At 44.4% G+C, this 19,740-nt stretch overlaps 1 protein-coding gene across 1 annotated transcript in view; it reads left to right on the plus strand.

Annotated features, from left to right (window-relative positions):
* The window catches only part of Tgfbr3 (transforming growth factor beta receptor 3), a 178,863-nt gene that overhangs the window by 8,805 nt on the left and 150,318 nt on the right, over window positions 1–19,740 (plus strand). The window contains exon 2 of the mRNA XM_028782394.1: window positions 15,193–15,342. Within this exon, the coding sequence (XP_028638227.1) occupies window positions 15,276–15,342 (67 nt within the window). The 5' untranslated portion in view covers window positions 15,193–15,275. The remainder of the gene's footprint in view (window positions 1–15,192; window positions 15,343–19,740) is intronic.

The raw sequence follows: 19,740 nt of genomic DNA on the forward strand, positions 1-19,740 counted from the left end.
GCCTCTCCTCAGGGCTGCCTCTCCTCAGGGCTGCCTCTCCTCAGGGCCCTAGACTTAGGACAGCACTCAGCCTTAATTGCCATCTCACGATGGCCTTGCCTCCAGTCACCACAGCTGGGTCCAGCTCTGTCCTCCGGCTCTTTCATAAAGAAGATTAAATTTCAGTGTCCGCTCTGGTGGAGGACAGCCACACTGTTAACACTTCCCTTCTCAGCCTACATATAGTCAATGACCATATCCATTCTAGAAACTTGTAGTTTTCTATTTTAGAGTCATATCCATGGCAGTCTGTAGACAGTCTCATGTGGTTCAAACAGGTCTTCCCATTAAATTAAGCCTACCTTCTAATGCGCTATATATTCTGTGGCCCATGGTTCTCTTCACTTTTCATGTTGTCCTTGCTGCTGTCCCCCTGTCCATCGATGTGGTCTGAGCTCAGCACTGTTGGTCTCTCTGCTTGGATGGGAAGGTGTCCTGGGACTTGGAAGGCCAGGAGCCACATAGCTCTGAGTTGGGACAGTGTCCCAAGGGAAGGGCATCCTGAGACATGGGAGCTTGGGAACCATGCAGCTTGGAGGGGAAACCTCCTCAGCAGAGGCTCTGGCTCCCTGGGGAGAGTATCCCCAGCTGAGCAGAGGAGCTCAGGGGCTTCAGTCTGCTCTGTCTCTTTGCTTCTCTTCTTTTCTTTATTGCTTGTCTTCTTCCAATGAGAGAATCACCCCAGGTAGCAAATCTCATAAAAGAGATTTATTAGAAGGTCTAGGGTGAGGAGGGATGAATCCAGGACTGGCTGCTTATGCTCCTGGGAGGGAGCAGACAGAAGCAGGAAACTAGACAAAGTACAATGCTTTTATAGGGGCTTTTGTGGGGTGGAGCTTTCTAGGGTAGAGATTTCCAGGGTAAGGATTGGTGGGATTTCAAGTCCTGAGCTTGGGAGAGCTCAGGGCTTGGTGGGTTTTCCTATTCAGGGATTGGTGGCTTTTGTTTAGACTTTTCACCTAAATTAGCATAACCCCTGAGAGGGTTCTGTTGAGGGTTTGGAGATGACCTTTGTGACAGTTATGACAGTGAGGAGGAGAAGGGCCTAGCTGCTGGGGTTCCTCAGGAGGGGCCCTGGCCACTTTTCTTTCTTGAGGGTTTATACAGTTTACAAAGTATACAAAATTTACAAAGTATACAAAGTTTACAAAGGGAGATCACAGCAGGGAGAGCCTTGCCTGCCACTTGAGTGTTGTGACTATCTAACAGGTACACCTCTGCAGATACCATCCTCCCCTTTCCTCCCAGGTCTTCCCAGAACCTGTACTGTTCCCGTCATCTTCCAGCTGTTTTTTTGTGGCTTCTGGATCTTTCCCCGAGTGCTCACCATGGTTACTGGTACCTCTTCCCCCGAGTTCTCACCATGGTTACTGCTCACCGTGGTTACTGCTCACGGTGGTTACTGCTCACCATGGTTACTGTTCACCATGGTTACTGTACCTTTGAAAGCGCATCTCACTTTGTGTCTCTTGGATCTTGCAGATTTGTGATTCTGTTCTCCGTAGCATGGACTATATGATTATTAAAACTTCAGCTGTTTTTCCCTCTGCTTCCTTTGAACCTCTTCCCCTGAGGTGGCTCAAGTTTCCCAAGTGTTCCGTGTGTGCTCACATCTTTCCTTCCAGCCTCCTCTGTTATCTTAATTAAAGTTTTACTCTGTGAACAGACACCATGACCAAGGCAACTCTTATAAAGGACATTTAATTGGGGCTGTCTTACAGGTTCTGAGGTTCAGTCCATTATTGTCATGGTGGGAAGCATGGCAGTGTCCAGGTAAGCATGGTGCTTGCTGGAGGGGCTGAGGGTTCTACAACTGGCTCCGAAGGCAAACAAGAAAAGACTGTCTTGCAAGCAGCTAGGAGGAGGGTCTCAAAGCCCACCTCCACAGTGACACACTTCCTTCAACAAGGCCACACCACCTAATAGTTCCTCTCCCTGGGCCAAGCATATTCAAACCACCACACTTGTCATTAGCTCTTAAGCTGAAGCCTCATATGGTCCCTCTTGGAAATGACTTCTCTTGTGCTAGCTCACGAGAACTTTGTATCTTCCTGTGGACTATCCTTGATTAAAATTGAGGGCTTTGGTCAGCTTTTCATCACCATAACAAAATGCCTGGGATCGTTAGCTTATAAAGAGAAAAGGTTGCTCTTGGCTCACTGTTTTGGAGGGTCTTGTTCAGAATTGTCCCTGTTGTGTGGGCCTGTGGTAATGCAGCACTTATGGTGGGAAGCATGACAGAGCAAAATTATGCACTTCCTATTTAGGCAGGAGTAGAAAAGGCTGGGGTTGTGCCACCCCTTTAAGGGCCCATCCTCAATGGCCTAAAGGCCTCACTCTGTAACCTGCCTCCAGGTTACATACTCCACATACTGCCTTTAATAAATCAGTCTTTTGGGGAATATTCTATTCTTCCAAATATCTGAAGCTTACTTCCTGTTGATCCTTAGTCAAAACAAAGAAACTAAAGACTCCCGTGTGTGCTTCCCTTTTCTTCTCTGTCTATTGCCACCTGACATACAGTTATGTGTCGTGCGTGTACTGTCCTCAGAGCTCCCAGGGCAGGGACTTGCACATGTTGTGCCTTGTTTTATCCCCGTATTGGAGGCAGTGGCTGGTGTGGGGCAAGTCCCTTGGAACTGTAGTGTTTGTTGAGTGAGTACAAGAATCAGAAGAAGTAGGACCTGGGAGGTTTTGGTAGCTTCAGTTAAGCATACACTCAGGTATCTCTTCTGCAGGGAGGTGGAGAATCTGAATTTTCACAGCCTCATTGAAGACAAGTTGGGCTGAGACACTGGCGACTCTCCCAACCTTACAAGTGGTTTGGGAGATTCCCAGTTTACCTTCAGCAGGCACGGGCTTGTGGTTTCTCTCTGCCTGTGGTTTGCCCTTTAACCCATCCTGCTAAAAAGATGAAAAATAAACCCAGCAGCAGAGGAAGGGGTTTGGGGAGAGGGCCTGCAGGGCAGAAGGCAGCTCTCACTGGGTCCCAACATCCTCCTTTGGCTCTGAGCGCATCCTGTTGGCAGCTCACTGAACCTTCCAGACCTGCCCTGCTTAGGACCCATGCTACAATAGTCTGGAGTCTGCCAGATCTTGTGTCTCTTGAATGGGTTTTTTCCCTTCTTCTTTGTCTTTTTTTTTTTTTTAAAGAAATGTTCCACTTCAGGCTAGTGGGACATGGGAGGAAATTAAATTACTATCTTTATTTAATTATTTATTATCTTGAGATAGTCTCATGTAGTCCAGGCTAGCCTCAAACTCAAGCCTCCTGCATCTACCTCCTGTTTGCTGGGATTACAGGTGTGCACCATCATACCCAGTTTTTAACCATCTTAGTTAAGAATATATTTTTTTCCCCTTCCCTTCTCCTTCTTGCTCGCTCTGGCCCAAAGGTTTTTATTTATTTATTATATGTAAGTACACTGTTGCTGTCTTCAGACACCCCATAAGAGGGCATCAGATCCCATTATAGATGGCTGTGAGCCACCATGTGGTTGCTGGGATTTGAATTCATGACCTCCAGAAGAGCAGTCAGTGCTCTTAACCGCAGAGCCATCTCACCATCTCAAAAATTTAAAGATTTATTTTTATTGTGTTTTATTTATGTGTGTGCACATGTGGGGGTCAGAAGGCAACTTTGTAGAAGTCCATTTTCTCCTATCCTGTGGGCTCTGGGATCCAGCTCAGGTTGGCAGGCTAGACAGCAAGCATCCCTATCCACTGAGCCATCTCAACTGCAGCCCATCTTTAAGATGAAGTGAAAGTTAACCCGCCTCAGATTCGAGGACTGTTGGTGAAGCTAGTTCTTGCTTCTGTCTGTGATGCTAGCGATCGGTGGAAACTGCAGGAACCAGTAACTTAATCCTAAGGGCCAGGAATTTTTTCTGCTGAAGAGTCAGGTTTTGGGGGCCCAAGGTATGTGGGTCAAAGCGTGTGACCAGAGTCATGGTACCTACTGTGTCTATTGAGATAATATCAATTTGGTCTTCTTAGGACAGGAAGTCCAATATAAATAAAGGAAGCCATTATAAAGCCAGAAGTATAATTTATCCCTGGGATTAAAGATGATCAGGTTAGAAATAGACTGATATTATATATATGTCAATATGATATATTTTATATCACATATGACATAAAATAAAATGATAGAGCTACCAGTGTCTAGTTGAAGGGGGTCCTAGGCACCTAGCAGCATTTTAGGTATCTTATTTATTTATTTATTCCTCAGAGAAGCTCTGGGAGGGACTTAGAATCAACACCCCTACCTACAGGTCAGGTTTGGACCACCAGGGGCGGAGGGGACCACACTTTCCACTTCATTGTATACTGTGGTCTGCTTCATGATCGCATGCATGGCTTCATTTGGGGCCTCCACATCTGCTTCTCTTTCCACCTGGCTGGCTTTTTCTTGTTACAGTGTTTCTCTCTCCTGGGCTTAAATGTTACCTCACTTGGGAGGTCTTCCCTGACGCATCTAGCACAGACTCAGCATCACTAAACCTGCTCTGTTTTCCTAATTCCCTACTAGAAGCCGGACTCCATGACAACAAGGATGAGCTGAAGCCACTAACCTGTGTTTAGCTCCTGGAGTATCCAACACACAATAGTGACTTCTAAATTTTTGTTGAGTTAATGAGTGAAGGAACATGTAATTGCTGACCAAACTTTGCCATACTGATTTCAAAACAAAGTAACTTGTCCGTGTGTCAGCCCTCATCAGCTAGGAGCTGTCCCCTTGTCACAGCCAATGCCCACAGTGATGTAGGAATGTGCATGCTCTTTTCTTTTTCTTTCCTTTTCTTGGTTGTTAACTATTTCTGGCAGAGCCCCTGTTTATAGTGGTTAAGAACATGGACTGTGGAATTAGACAGACTTGGGCTCAAATCCTGGTCCAGGGCTTCTTAGTTGGTGACCTTGGGGTTGCTTAGCAACTTAAAGGAAGCATCCATCTCTGTGGATGGTTGATAGGATTAAATGAGAAATCATGGAGCATACAGCAGGTGCTCTGTAGCTGGTCACTGAGATGCTATATAGTGTCAGAGACGAAAGCTAGGTGCTCAATTCTCCTAGGAAGGGAATAAGATAAGCACATTCGAACAGTCATAGCAGTTAGAACACAGCCTGGGAGGAAGGAAACAGAGGCCAGTCATGGAGCCTTCTGAATTCCTGGTTTGCCTTTCTGTAAGGGAATGAGGTACACACCACCCATCTCCAACATCCTCAATTGGCTCAGAGAAAGTGACATGGAACACAAGGCTGGGATTAATCATAAGTGAGTTTTAGAATAAAGGAGAGAGAAATGAGTAGAGGTCTCAAACTTTGAAGAATAGCACAAAATGGCAGGTTTTAATAATAAAAAAAAGGCAAATCTAAACTTATGTAAATCTCTCTGTCTTTACCACTGTGTGGTGAGGTTGAATGTTCCCCGTGTGTTTTGGTTTTTCTCAGTACCTGCTAGCCCTTGCACAGGGAGGCATTTGAAGCTTCCACAGGAATGGATGGTAGCTCGTTTACCGTGAGAGACTCTCATCACTGTCAGTTCGGATGACAACTGTGTGGAAGGTGTAGAAGAAAAACAAATTTTAATCTATTCATATTAAAGATGAACAAATGAAGGCCTAAAAGGCCTTTAGGTGACAGAGCTCTTGCCTCCTGCACTCCAGCATAGTCAGGGTTCTTCCTTGTATCTGCCTCCTGTTTGCCTGTCATTTGTTACTAAAAATGTTCTAACAAATTCCTGACCATCCATAAATTTCCTCTTGTAATGTATACAATAGTGTCTTGTTTTCTTTTCAGAGTGCTAACGATCTAGCCCAGGGTCTTAAGGATGCTATAGGCATGGGTGCTGTCACTGAGCTCTCCTCTTCTGCTGGCTAGGTTTAGTTAGCCTGATACAGACTGGTGCACCAGGTGTCTCAGTCAGGGTCTTATTGCTGTGAAGAAATGCCATGACCATAAACATGGCGGGAGCATGGTGGCACACGTGACCCTGGAGCAGCTGAGAGGCACATCCTGATTCATAAGCCAAAGGGGAAAAAGCCTGGGCTTAGCATGGGCTTTTGAAACTTCAAAGCCCATCTCAAATCTTTCTAAGAAACCTCAAAGTGACATACTTCCTCCAACAAGGCCACACCTCCCAATCCTTCTAATCAAATTATGCCAGGCCCTGATAACTAAGCATTCGGATATATGAGCCTATAGGGGCCAATCCTATTCAAACTACCACACCTGGGAAGAGACATGTCTGTGTGCACTTTCTCAATTGACAGTGATGTGGAAGGGACCATCCTATGAAGAATGGCAGCATCCTTGAAAAGTAGGCCTGGGTTGTATAAGAGAGCAAGCCAAGGAAGCCATAGCGAGCAAGCCGGGGAGCAGTGTTTAATCTCCTGCCTCGAGCTCCTGCCTTGTTTGCCTCCGTGATAGACTGAAACCTGAAAGTCAAATAAACCGACTCCTTCCCAGGTTGCTTCTAGTCAGTGTTTTATCCTAGCAGAAGGCGACCTAGAGGGCTCACTCCTGTCACAGTTTATTCCACAGAACCCTGCTGGGATCCTTGCAGCTTCATGACTGAAACCCTCTCGATGGCATTTAGCTCCTCATGCTGAATAGTGTGGTTGTCTTGCTGGCCCTGCCAGGCTGAATTCCACAGTCTCCGGAGTAAACCTCTACAGATCTGGGATCCAGCAGGTAGAAGAGGAGGGGTGTGCAGCCAGACCCTGACCTTAGCCAGCGGTGTGCAGGAGGCAGCTTCTCTGTTGGAAACAGCTTTGCGAGCAGTTATGACGGTTGCTAGGGATCATGTCTCTTTTTTTCTGGTTTTGAGAAAACATCCCCTTGTATTGCTCTTGCTGGCCTGGAAACTGTGGTATAGATCAAGCTGGTCTTGAATTTGTGTTAGTTTTGCTGTATCATCTCTTGAGTGTTAGGATTACAGATGTCACCCATCACGCCTGGCTCAAGACTTTATTTATTTATTTATTTATTTATTTATTTATTTATTTATTTATTTGTGTGTGTGTGTGTGTGTGTGTGCAAGCATGCCCATAGCAGCTGTGTGGAGGTCAGAGGGTGCTTTGAGGAGTTGTTCCCTCCCTGCTACCTTGTGGGATCCCGGGATCAAACCCAGGCTGTCAGACTGGATAGAAGCAGCTCTATCTGCTGAGCTATCATGTTGACTGAAGACTCGCATCCTACCCTAAAAGCATTCTTTAAAAGGTTTTATTTTTATTTTGAATTTACGTGCATGTGCACGTCCCTGTGTGGGTATGTGCTCCAGAGTGAAGGTGTCCATGGAGACCAGAGACAGGTGAGCCTCCTGAAGGCTGAGCCTCAGTCTCTGTCTTCCCTACGAGAATCAGGCTCCATTAGCGGTCCTGTCCTCCCCGCACTTGAGAAGCAGAAGCAGGGCATCAGAAGTTCAAGATCATCCTTGGCTTTTCCAGAAGTTCTAGGCCAGTGGGAGCTACATAGAGACTTTCCCACCTACCTTACCCTCACTCCTGGCTAAGAACATCAACACTGGCCCTAGCACTTTTGATTTCCTTGAGACTCAACCCCATTACATTCTTGAAACCCTAGGTTTGCCTGATTAGACCCCTGGCTCAGGAGCGGGTCCGACCTGGAGATATCAGCAGAGACTTGGTGTTCTGCAGCCTTTCAGTTGTTGGCACTTAACGCAGACAAGCTGAAGCTTCAATCTCTTTCCCTCCACATGACCCAGCCTGCAGCCCTGTGGACCCCTGGCTCCTGGTCCCTAGTCACCTGACCTCCCACTCCCCTGCAGCACCTGCTCAGGTGGGAAGACCCACCCTGAATTTGAAGAGCACTATGTCATACCCAGACCCCCAATAGTATAAGCACTGAAAAGGCAAGGCAAGCCAAGCCAAGCCAAGCCAAAACAAAAGCCAAGCCAGTACGCTCTCACTTAGTCCTCTCAGCTCTTAACTGTGGATGTGACCTGACCTGCTGCTTCAAGTTCATGACCCTTTGACCATGAAGGACTGCACTTGGAGCGGTGAGCTAAAATGGACCTTTCTCCCTAAAGTAGTAGCATTGGCCACGGTATTTTGTCAAAAAAAACAGAGGTAATGACGACTCATCAGGATTTCTCAGTACCTGACCTTTTAGGATGTGGGTCTCCTAAGAACACTCCCTTTGGACTTCTTACCACACCGTGTAATTCTGTATTTGTGAATATGTGCCTGTCTTGCCAGAAGGTAAACCCAGAAGCATAAAGTGTAAGCGGCTTGTTTGCCCACTACATTTCTATTACCTGGTGCAGTGCAAATGGTGCATAGAGGTCTGTTGACAGAAGAAAGGACACTCCAGAAGCTAAATGTCTCGTCTCCAGTAGCAAGTGACACTGCTTTCATATTGTCAAACAAAGGCAGAAGTTTGGTCGGTCCCCTTTCATTATTGCCACACCTTTGGCACCTTGGCCAGTGCCTGGCACACAGTGGTAGTAAATATTTGCCGAATATCAACTGTACTTAGATATGATACCAGAGATTTCTTATCTAAATCCTTCCCCTCCCCCTCTGGGGGCCTGAATGATCCAGCTTCTCTGTGTGGAGGAGGACTGGCAGTAGCTGCTGTGGACATCTGCATACAGGTCTAAAGGGCATTCAAGTGTTACCAGACACTGCAGCTACAGCTCTGTGTCCCCCTCCCTGGCTGCCAGGCTACCGTCTGATGTTGCAGTCCACGCTGCTTTCCCCAAGTAATGCATTGACTAGCAGTCAGAACGGTTGCAGTCCATGCTGCTTTCCCCGAGTAATGCATTGAATAGCAGTCAGAACGGTGCCGCCAGCTGCAGTGAACCATTTTCAAACCTGAGTATTTATCACAAGAAAAGAAAATCACCTGACAAAGTTGAAACAGTGAAAAATTTTAATTTGTGTGCGTGCGTGCAACACACACAAGCTTGAGTTTGTGCATGTGACCTCGGGTGTGGCTGTGTCGTGACACTCATGTGGAAAGTTAAAGGACAACTTCCATGCGTCGGCTCTCTCCTTTTACTGTGAGTTCCAGGGATTGAATTCAGGGTTTGTACTTCATGTATGTACTTTTCTCTGCTGAGCCGTTTGCTAGATCTGTTCATTTCTAAACCATCGGAAACTTAGGAATAACTATTACTGAAGCTCAGGCAAGATTGATTTTCCTTCTTTGATGATATTAGGAATGGTTGCATATAGCCCAGGCTGAATGTCTTGATTCTCCTGCTTCTGCTACTGTGATTTAAGGCATGAATCAGGATGCCTGCTTTATGTGTAACTATGGAATGTAAGACTTTGTGTATAGTACACAAGCATTGTACCAACTCAGCCCAACCCCACACCCCAACCCCAATCACGCCATTGTAATTCCACTCACTGTATTCTTGCCCATGAGCTCTCTCAGCCAGTAAGCATGACTACTGACATCCCATGTTCAATCCCTGGGACCTATGGTGGAAGAGGAGAGCTGACTCTGCAAGGTGTGCTCTGACTGTTACATGAGTGAGTGCAGTATCATGTGTGAATACATATACACACATGTATGCACACATGCATGCACATATACTCACATGCATGCACACATATGCACACATACAACATGCACACCACACATGCACACACATGCATAATACTCACATGCATGCACACATATGCACACCACACATACATGCACACACACACATGCACACACATGCACATATAACATGCACACCACACACATATGCACATATGCATGCACATATACTCACATGCATGTACACATATGCATACCACACATATATGCACACATACACATGCACATATAACATGCATACCACACACACATGCACACATGCATGCACATATACTCACATGCATGCACACATATGCATACCACACATGCACATATAACATGCATACCACACACACATGTACACATGCATGCACATATACTCACATGCATGCACACATGCACACACACAACATGAACACCACACATGCATACATGCACACATGCACACACATAGACACATAAAACAGGCACACTGATAATAAATAAAATAAAAAATTTAAAAGATCTTGCTGGGCATAGTTGAGCACACTTTTTAAAAGCTTTTTATTGATTCTTTGTGAGTGACCTCCAGTCCCACTCATTTCCCCTCGTATCAGCCCTTTGTTCTTGCAACCTCCCTCCCATAAAAGACATAGACACAAGCAAACAAGCATAGAAGACATCTCTTTGTGGAAGCTGCAGTGTGTCACAGTGTGCCCCACAGTATACCCCTCTGTCCACACATCTTTACTTGCAAATGTTCATTGCAGTGAGTTATTGGTCTGGTTTGAGATCTCTGGCTTCTGTGACACCATCAATGCTGGATTCTCACTGAGACTCCTCTGGTTATCCTGTTGTTGCCCTGTGTCATGGAGATCCTGCAGCTTTGGATCAGCAGGACTGGCACTTTTAAGCATCTCAACAGTTCGCAGATGATATAGATTGTTGGGTGGGTCAATTCAGAGCCCTGAATGTGGACCTGGGTGGCAGGCAGCTGAGCTGGGTAGTATAGTGGCTCTTCCTTATGTGCACAGATGGGGTAAGCTTTCCAGCACTGCTCTGCCTAGGCCACCTAGAGCCACCATTGGCAGGGGACAGAGTCAGCTCTGCTGCTCTCATGCCCTCATGAGAAAAAGATCTTCAAATGAATTAACTGCAGGTCTGATTCCTGTCAGCGTCAGGAGACCTCACCTCACAGGTCTGTGTCTTCGCTGTGAAAAACTCCAGAATCTGTGCTTGTCGGCTGCCTGTTTATCATAGCTGCCCTCATGGTCCAGACTCAAGCCCTAGTTACAGTAAGTAGAGTTTTGTATAGGGTTCACGTCAGCATTTGCTGGCAGCCCTGGTAGGCCTTGCCATTCTGTTTCAGAGATTGAATGTCAGAGGAGAGAGAATAGCGGCCTGCTTGTAGCCACAGAGTAGTGATGGTGCTCAGCGCAGTGGTCGTGGAGAAGATCTTGTCTCTAGTCCTGGCCTTATTGTATTATTTTGGGCAAACATTCATCTTGGGGTTTGGGGCCCCCCTTCATTCGTAAATCAAATGCTTCCAACTTCAAATGTTACTTATGCTAATTAAAAAACTTTTAAAATTGATACAGATCAGTTGTATAAAGTATGATTTTCTTTTTATGATTTAAATAATAATAATAATAATAATTATTATTATTATTATTATTACTATCATTTGTGCAGGTACATGTGTGCCACAGTATGCCATGTCATCACTCTGGTCCAAAATAATAGTTGTTTTGAAATAGCCTTTGTACATACTCGCATATCATTCTTTGGCCATAGTCACTTCCCAGCTAGCTGACTTTAGGCAGTCATTTGTGTATTTCATGTTTTCAAGTAGGTAAAGACTGACTTCCTTAACTGAGTAATTGAGCAGTTACAAGTTAATTGTGAATTATCTCTTACTTTGAAAAGTGTTCTGTACTTAGCCAGATATGTTAGCCATCTTAAGAATAGCTAGTAATGTTTTTTTTTTTTTCTTCCTGGCTACCAGACATCCATTTTGCCACATTTCCCTCTAAAAACAGTATTTTCTTTTCATAAAATAAACAAAATCTCCTGGGCCATCAAGATGGTCTAACAGTAAAAGTGCTTGCTGTACACAGCCTACACATGATTCTTAGTATTGACTCAGAGCTGGAAGAGAAATGACTTCACAAAGTTGTTTTCTGACCTCTGCATGGGCTGCCCCATCACACATGTACATGGTGTCATATATGCCCCCATACACCTACACAAATGTACATAGACACATACATATACACAGATACAGATAGACAGACACACCACACACAGAGAGACACACCACACACACAGATGGACAGAATCACACACACACAAATATACATAGACACACATATACATATACACAGATACACACAGACACACACACATACCACGCAGACAGATTGACAGATGCACATACACCACACATGGACAGACACACACCACCCACACAGAGGGGCATACACACACATACACATAAATATACATACACACACACACATATACTTATACACAAATACAGACAGACACACAGACACACCACATAGACAGACAGACAGATAGACAGACACAGACAGACACATACACACACACACTCCTTCCTTAATCTAGGCTTTTCTAAGCAGCTCTTTTTGAGCATGGGTCTAGATTCTTGGTGCTGTCAAGGATTCAGTTGAGTAGGCTTTCCTCAGCTAATCCCTGTATTTACTCAAGTGCTTTGCTGGATCTCAGGAATGTGCAGCAGCCAGCTCCGATAAATGGTTTGAGAAGTAAACACAGCATGCTCTGAAATCAACAGACTTAGCTGCACATTCTTCTTCGTTTTTAATCTGCGACTCTCTCCCTGTTTTCTTCTGTTAATCTGTGGTGCTAAAAGCTCACAACCCCTCTCTGTGGAGCACACTGCTTTGAAGCTTTGGATGGTGAGCAAAGAGATCACTCTACAGTAGCCTCCAAATTGTTCCAGGGTCTCAGCAGACCTGTTCATGCATTCATACAGCTCTTGAGCCCAAAGAGATTCGATGATGTCAAGGAAGGCCAGCAGATCCTGGTCTTTTGCCAAATGAATATGACAGACCCTCACAAAAAAGAGGAGTTTGTGTTTTCTGGTTTTATTTCAGAGCTACAAAATTATGGAAGCCTAGCTCCACCCAGCATTCTGCTGAGGGGCTGAATTCCTGAGTCATGCAGAAGTTCTGGTCTGTAGTCTTGGCTAGAGGTCAGCCAGGTGGGATCCCTGAGATTCCCTTTCTATCCTCCCAGGTCCTAGAACTCTTGTCAGCACACTGGGGAGATTAGACCAAAAACAAACAAACAAAACAAAACCAAAAACGTGGCAGTTTGTTTTCTTTCTGAACAAGTTCTCATCAAGAGGGGCTTCAGCTCAAAGAAGCTCCATCTTTGTTCACCACAGCTGTGTGGAGTTTCAACTTGTTCTGCACTTCCTCAGAGATGTCTCCAGATCCAGAGTGAACTTGCTGTGGTTTGCCTTTGGGCATCAAACTGTTTAGCTTGGCTCGATTATATAATAATTATATAATTGCCCAATATTCTTGTCAGCAATTTGCAGGCTGTATTTTTAATAGAACAATTTGCCTTTCTTTCCACGGATCCTTCAGAACTGGTGTAAGCTCCTGGATTATTGCAGCGCAGCCCCATGGGCCCTGTGCAGATGTGAACAGAGATGACACGCGGCTTGTGCTGCCTGTGGTTATGTGCTCCATAAAAACCCTCCTGTAAACCATCTTCTGAGTCCTCCTTATGGGTTTCTGCTTTAGTAAAATTTCTGTTAGTGTTTGTTGAAATGGTATATTCTTTCAGAGAGATTTCTCTTTTTAAACTCGTTTAAGAAGTCTAATTTTTGAAGAGGAAAAACTGGAGACAAACCCTCATTGTTGTTGTTGAGTTTTTAAGCCAACAGATATTTCCATTTATCTGATGGTGACAGAAAGGTGAGGCTTCCAAGGGTTAGCTGAAGTAAATTTCGTGGCTTTCAAATAAGTTTTCTAACTTGTCAGGATCGAGCCATTCACCAAGTCTTCTCTTGGCTTCTCTGGTAATTTGTACTCCCATGACCTTGGCTTCTCCCTGTAGCAAGAAACATAACTTGTTGGGCACAAGCTAAGAATTACATGAATGACCACACTCTGATCTTTTCAGTTATCAGCGAGAGACCTTAAAGAGAATGGGGTAGTGATCAAAATAGCTAATGTTCATTGATTGTGTATTATCTGTGGGGCACCTTCTAAACCTGGGTGTCCTCTCTCTCTCTCTCTCTCTCTCTCTCTGTGTGTGTGTGTCGGTTTCTCTGTATGTCTCTGTCTCTCTGGGTGTCTCTATCTCTCTGTCTCTCTTTCTCCCTCTCTGTCTCTCTCTTACACACATACATATATTTTAACTATCTCAAACAAAACAACAACCTCTCCCCCCAAAAAACCCATACACATAACTATCACAAGTCTCAGCTGGATGGTGGCCACACCTTTAATTCCAGAACTCAGGGGTCAGAGGCAGGTGGATCTCTGAGAGTTTGTGGCCAGCCTGTTCTACAGAGTGAGTACAGAACTACCAGGACTGCATAGTGAGACCTTGCCTCAAACAAACCACACTCACACACACAGACACATACACACGGACACACACACACAGACAGGAACACACACAGACATGCGCAGACACACACACATAGAGACACACACAGAGACTCACACACATACTAAAACACACACAGACACACGTACTCACACATACACAGAGACACATACACATAGACACACACAGACACACACAGAGAGACTCATACACACACTCACTCACACACACAGACACATAAACCAAAAGTAAAGTAACAGCAATACAACTCTGACAGAACTTTAGACAGGAACCAGAACCGGTTAGAAAGAGGCTTCTGGATTGTCTGGCCTAGAACTGAGTTTGTCTTCTATGTGGCAGAGAGGCAGTGAAGGCTTTTCTCCTTTTTAATATTGGTGAAGAGTTGAAGTATGAACTTTATTCTTTCTGTTCATTTTTTTGTTTTGTTTTGTTTTTGTTTTTTTTCTCTCCAGATATACTCGCAGTGTAATTGAAGTTGATCTCACTGGTAACCTTGCTGTTGTGAGGCTCAGTCTCTAAGAACTATTTTTGCTTGCCGGCTCTTGGAGCTGTGTGTCCAGTGTCCCTGACAGTGTACACTGTTACTACTGATATGACAAGTATCTGCCTGGAGTGTCTATCATGGTCTTAAAAACTCCACACAGAACCGAGGATCTACTGGAAGGTGTTGGTTCATTCAGGGAGGCTGAAGCAGGAGGGACTTGAACCCAAGAATGTTGAGCTAACCTGGAAAACAAAGTGAAACCCTGTCTCATATTTAGAATGTGAAGTATAAGCCTGTCACTTTTTAAACTACTCTCTAAAAATCTTTGTTAATGGTCACCACCCACCGTAATCCACCTGAGTGCTATCCTGGTCTTTTTCAGAACAGATTGTTTTCCTTCAATACTTTTCAGAAATTCTCCATTTAACTTTTTACATTTGACATGTGTGCTCGCTTGTGAAATTTCAACACTGTGTTTTCTTACTGAAATTTGTTTATTTTTATAGGCAAGTTGCAGAGAAGGATCTTAAGGTTACACCTGACTTACCACACTTGCCCTTGATCTGAAGACCCAAAGGCTGTTGGAGAGATGGCAATGACATCCCACCACGTCATCCCCGTGTTTGTCCTGATGAGTGTCTGTCTGGTCACTGCTGGTAATGTACCCTTTGAATTGGGATGTTCTTACCTTCTCTTGAATTCCCATTTTCTGCCCCCCCCAGTCTCTTTAGCTAAATAAAATATTTGACTATCATATGATACATAATATGTTTGCCTATGTTGTAGTTTACTAGGCTGGGGCTAGACATTCTAATATCAAGACATGGAGACCCAGCTGACTTCTATTGAGGTAGGCGGACAACAAAGAGCACCATTCAAATTTTGTTACAGGCATATAGTTCCTAGCAATAAGACCTTTAAGGGCCTTTTTATTCTTTTAAAAAGAATATTCTTATAAAGTAAATAGATCTTTTGATATAGAGGTAACATTCTTATCGTCAGATTTGGGGAGGGGAGGTGTCTAGTTTCAGCTGCTTCAGATACATTAATAAGAGTGTTTTAAGACACAGAGAGGGTCTGACAGGTCAGCTGTCAGTACCAGCTTCAGCACAGAGAGAGGTGGGGGGGTGTCTTATGTTTCCTAGAGACTGTCAGAATGTAAGGGTGAGGCGGCTTGGGAGAGTTAGGGGCGTGTATCATCCTGCATCCCAACATCCTGGTGTTTCTGCCAAGGCCATTTAACATATTTGGAAGGTTAACTTGCTTTATTTTGTCATTTGTACTTGTTCTGTAATAAGCTATATAAAAGCAATTCATTGTATCAGTTCTGGAAACTGGCAGTTCTCAACAAGAACAGCACCTACCTAAACATGTACTCCTCCAGCCTCAGGTGCATATCGTATATAAAAATGAACAAAATAATTCAATAAGTTCATGTACCCAACCTCTGACTGAGGTGTGCCATTTTGCAGGAGATATAATGAGATATGGAGACACAGAATTCACTTACACAGAGTTGTGTAGCCGGGAGATGGAGGATCCAGATTTTTACATTTTGCATTTTGTGCAGTGGATGGAAGATAACATCTGACCACGGACGCTTCCGGAGACAGATGAGGGCTGTGCAAACAGACTGTGGGAAGGCCACTTGGTAGAAGGAGTGTGAGACTGGGGCTCAGAATGCTACCCCCAACCACTGCAAACATTTTGAAAGAAAGTTCTTAATTTTTTTATTGTTTTTGTTATTGTTGTTTTAAATGCTAGTGTGTGAACTTCAGCTGCCTGCTCTGTCTGGATGGCTCTCTGTCAGCAGTTTCATTTTGTGTCACTGTTGAAGAGTTATTTGTCTTTCAGGGTATGCATTAAAATGGGTCTTTCTTTTTCTTTCTTTTATTTATTTATTTTTTTGAGGTAGGGTCTCTCTCTGTGTTGCCCAGGCTGTCCTGGAACACACAGAGTCCCACCTATCTCTGTCTCCTGAGTGGCAAGATTCAAGGTCTATGCCAGCATGCTCAGCAAAAATGAGTCTTAACATTAAAATGGATCAGGTGGTGGACGAGAGGGAGCACATTTGCTGTGATAAGGTGTAGAACTGCACCTGGGGTCTTGACGAAGGGGTTCTGTTCTTACTGATGTCATGGGAAAGGCACGAGCATGACAGCTTGTGCAGCCTTGATAGTTTTGATAGTGAACCAGTCTTGCCAAATACCTTCCTTTCTCTTTCAGAACATAAAGGGGGCAGGGAGGAGGAGAAAAAAAAGAAGAAGAAATAAATATACTTAATCTCATGTATATCCAAAGCCTTGCAAAGGTAGAAAATACAATTGAAGCACAGATTTTATAGAATCACAGGGCACCTGGTAGGTAAACAGAGGGGGCAGGTGCCTCTTTGGTTTTTATGCTGTGTGTGTGTACAAGTGTGCAAGTATGAGTGTGCGTGCACATGCATGTGTGTATGTAGGCTAGAGGACAATACAGAAGTCTCTTCTCAGGCTTGGTGCCCTTTTGCTGAAATAGGTCTCTCAATGGCCCAGAACTCACCAAGTAGGTAGACTGGCTATCCAAGAGAGCCTAGGGCACCCATCTGACCTTACTTGACATAGATGAGATTACAAGTATTTGCCACCACACTCGGCTTTTAAAATGTGGGTTCTGGGGACAGACTGGGGATTGAATTCAGGTTATCATGCTTGCAAGACAAACATTTTACTGACTAGGCACTAACCATAGAAGTTCATTAACTGGTGTCATTTTGCGCAGCCCAGTGAGGGCAAATGAATAGAGGAGAAATAGTTTTTGCCTCTGCTATGTATGTCAGCTTCCTTCTCTATCCTTCAAGTTTGCTAGCAGCTGAAGGTAACCTTGAACTTCTGATCATCGTGCCTCTGGTTTTAGAGTGCTGAAATTATTGGCATGTGTCCCTATGACCAATTTATATGACACTGGGGATGAAACCTAGGATCTCATACATGCTAGGCAAGCACTGAGTGGGCCACATACCAGCCCCTTCAATAGCTCTCCGAACGTAGACTCATTTTACTTCAATAAATGCTTTTTGGGTGTTCTGGCTGAGTTGAACTTTAAGATCATAATGATGAAAATTTGTAGAGTGTGTGATTAAGACAACCTAACCCATGATCATCTTCAAATAAGAAACTGAACCTCAGTTTAGTTAATGACTTGTGGAAAGTTCTGTGACTTCCAAGTGGAAAACTCGGCACTTGAGCCTTATTATTTGGCAGTGAAATGCAGGCCATTGCTTACCTGTTGGGGTCCCCCGGGAGGAGATGTCACATGTGGAAATGAACAAAACTCTTAGCTTGATTAAGTACCAGGTGAGTAGGCACCCATGTGCTGTGTGTCGAGAGAGACATAACAACTTTGGTTGTCTTCATTTTCATTTCACACAAAGGGCCTCATAGCCATATACCAAGACTGCTGGGGAGCAGACAAGATGAAGGTGGTAAAAACTGGCTTGTATGGGCTTTTCATGGGGCAGGGCAAGCATGTAAGGCACAGCAGGGTGGTTTGTGTGTTCACCTGATGGGCTTGGGATGCCCTTCTATAGAAATCCTTCCCTCTCTGCTTGTGTTGGGGAAGAGCAAGGTGAAGCAGGCAGGTGGCAGCCAGCTATGACCAGGTTACCAACTAGTTTGGGAAAACGCATCCTTTTCCTCCTGTCCTTCTTTACGTGGTATCACATGACATCGTGGGAGCGAGGGCTCTGTTCTTGAACGATATACTGTGTAAGAACCAGAGCGCCTTTTGATTAGAAATTCCCACAGGCTGTTGACTGGCCTTTTATCCTAGACCCTGTGATCTAACATCAGGAAAGCAAGAAGCCAGAAAACTAACACTTGCCACACAAGGTCAAGTCTGCTTTCAGTTTAGAGACTACTACACATCTCTAAGAAACAGTGGTGGCTGCTTCTGAGGTCTGCCAGTGACCAGCAGGGCTGTGTTTCCACAGTCCTAGTAATGAGAAAAAGGCATGCAGAGAGAATTTATGTGTAGTGCATATGTGGTGTGTTTATATATTATGTGTAATATGTATGCATATATGGGGTATGTTTATATATGGTGTATTGTGATAGCTATTAAATAAAAGATATATCTATGCATATACATGTACATATGTATTTTCAGGGAAATTTACTGATAGCTTTTAATTTGGGTAACTAGATATATACACAGAATAGGAAGGGCAGATGGTTAACAAGACAGTGAATGAGACTGTCCACAGATCAGATGTTAGATTCCTCAGCAAATGCATTCTTTCTCTTTTGCATCTGTATCCCAGGTTGTGTAATTGCTACACTGCTCTGGATTTCTGATTATTTGAATTATTTTGGTATACCAATGGCAGGCTGTTTTATGAGCAGTGATTAAACATTCTCACTAGGACACAGCTATCTGTGTATTCCCAGACAGCTGTATAACGGCTAAAAGTTTATAGTTGGCCATACTTGTGTACACAGGAACTTAGATAACTGATCCTTGATACTGCAGCAGCAGTGTATACCTGTGGTGAAGCAAATGCTGCTTAGCCTGCAGCTGGCCCTGGGCCTTTTCATGTGGAAAGGGGACTGTTCATCATTTTGCATTCACTTTAAACAAATACCCACTGTGTTTCAGATAAGACCTATGGTCTTGACGTTAGACTGTGAGTAACCTGTTGTACCTCAGGGCTGTGCTGGCTTCTGAGGCACAAAGCGGGAGGCTTAGAAGTCACTGCTTTTGTCCTCATTCTTTTTACCCTAGTAAAACTGCTTAAAGTGCTAATAATCGCTTTATTTAGCCAGCATTTATTGAGTACTTACTGTTTTCATACACTATTCCAGGTGTTGGAGGTAGAATAGGGAAAAAACCACATACACAAAAGTACTTGACCTAATGAATCATGTCTGGAGCAGGGAGAAACAGAGCAGACAACAACAGTCGTGCCTCTTCAGTGGGTCCAGTCTGCACTGGACAAAGGCGAGGGGACGAGAGGTCGGTAAGGGAGGAAAACAATCTAAAGCTGAATCAGAGGGGTGAGTGCTTGCCTAGCACAC

This window comes from Grammomys surdaster, unplaced genomic scaffold (genome assembly GCF_004785775.1).
Source record: "Grammomys surdaster isolate TR1022 unplaced genomic scaffold, NIH_TR_1.0 751, whole genome shotgun sequence".
In the NCBI taxonomy this organism is placed as follows: Eukaryota; Metazoa; Chordata; class Mammalia; order Rodentia; family Muridae; genus Grammomys; species Grammomys surdaster.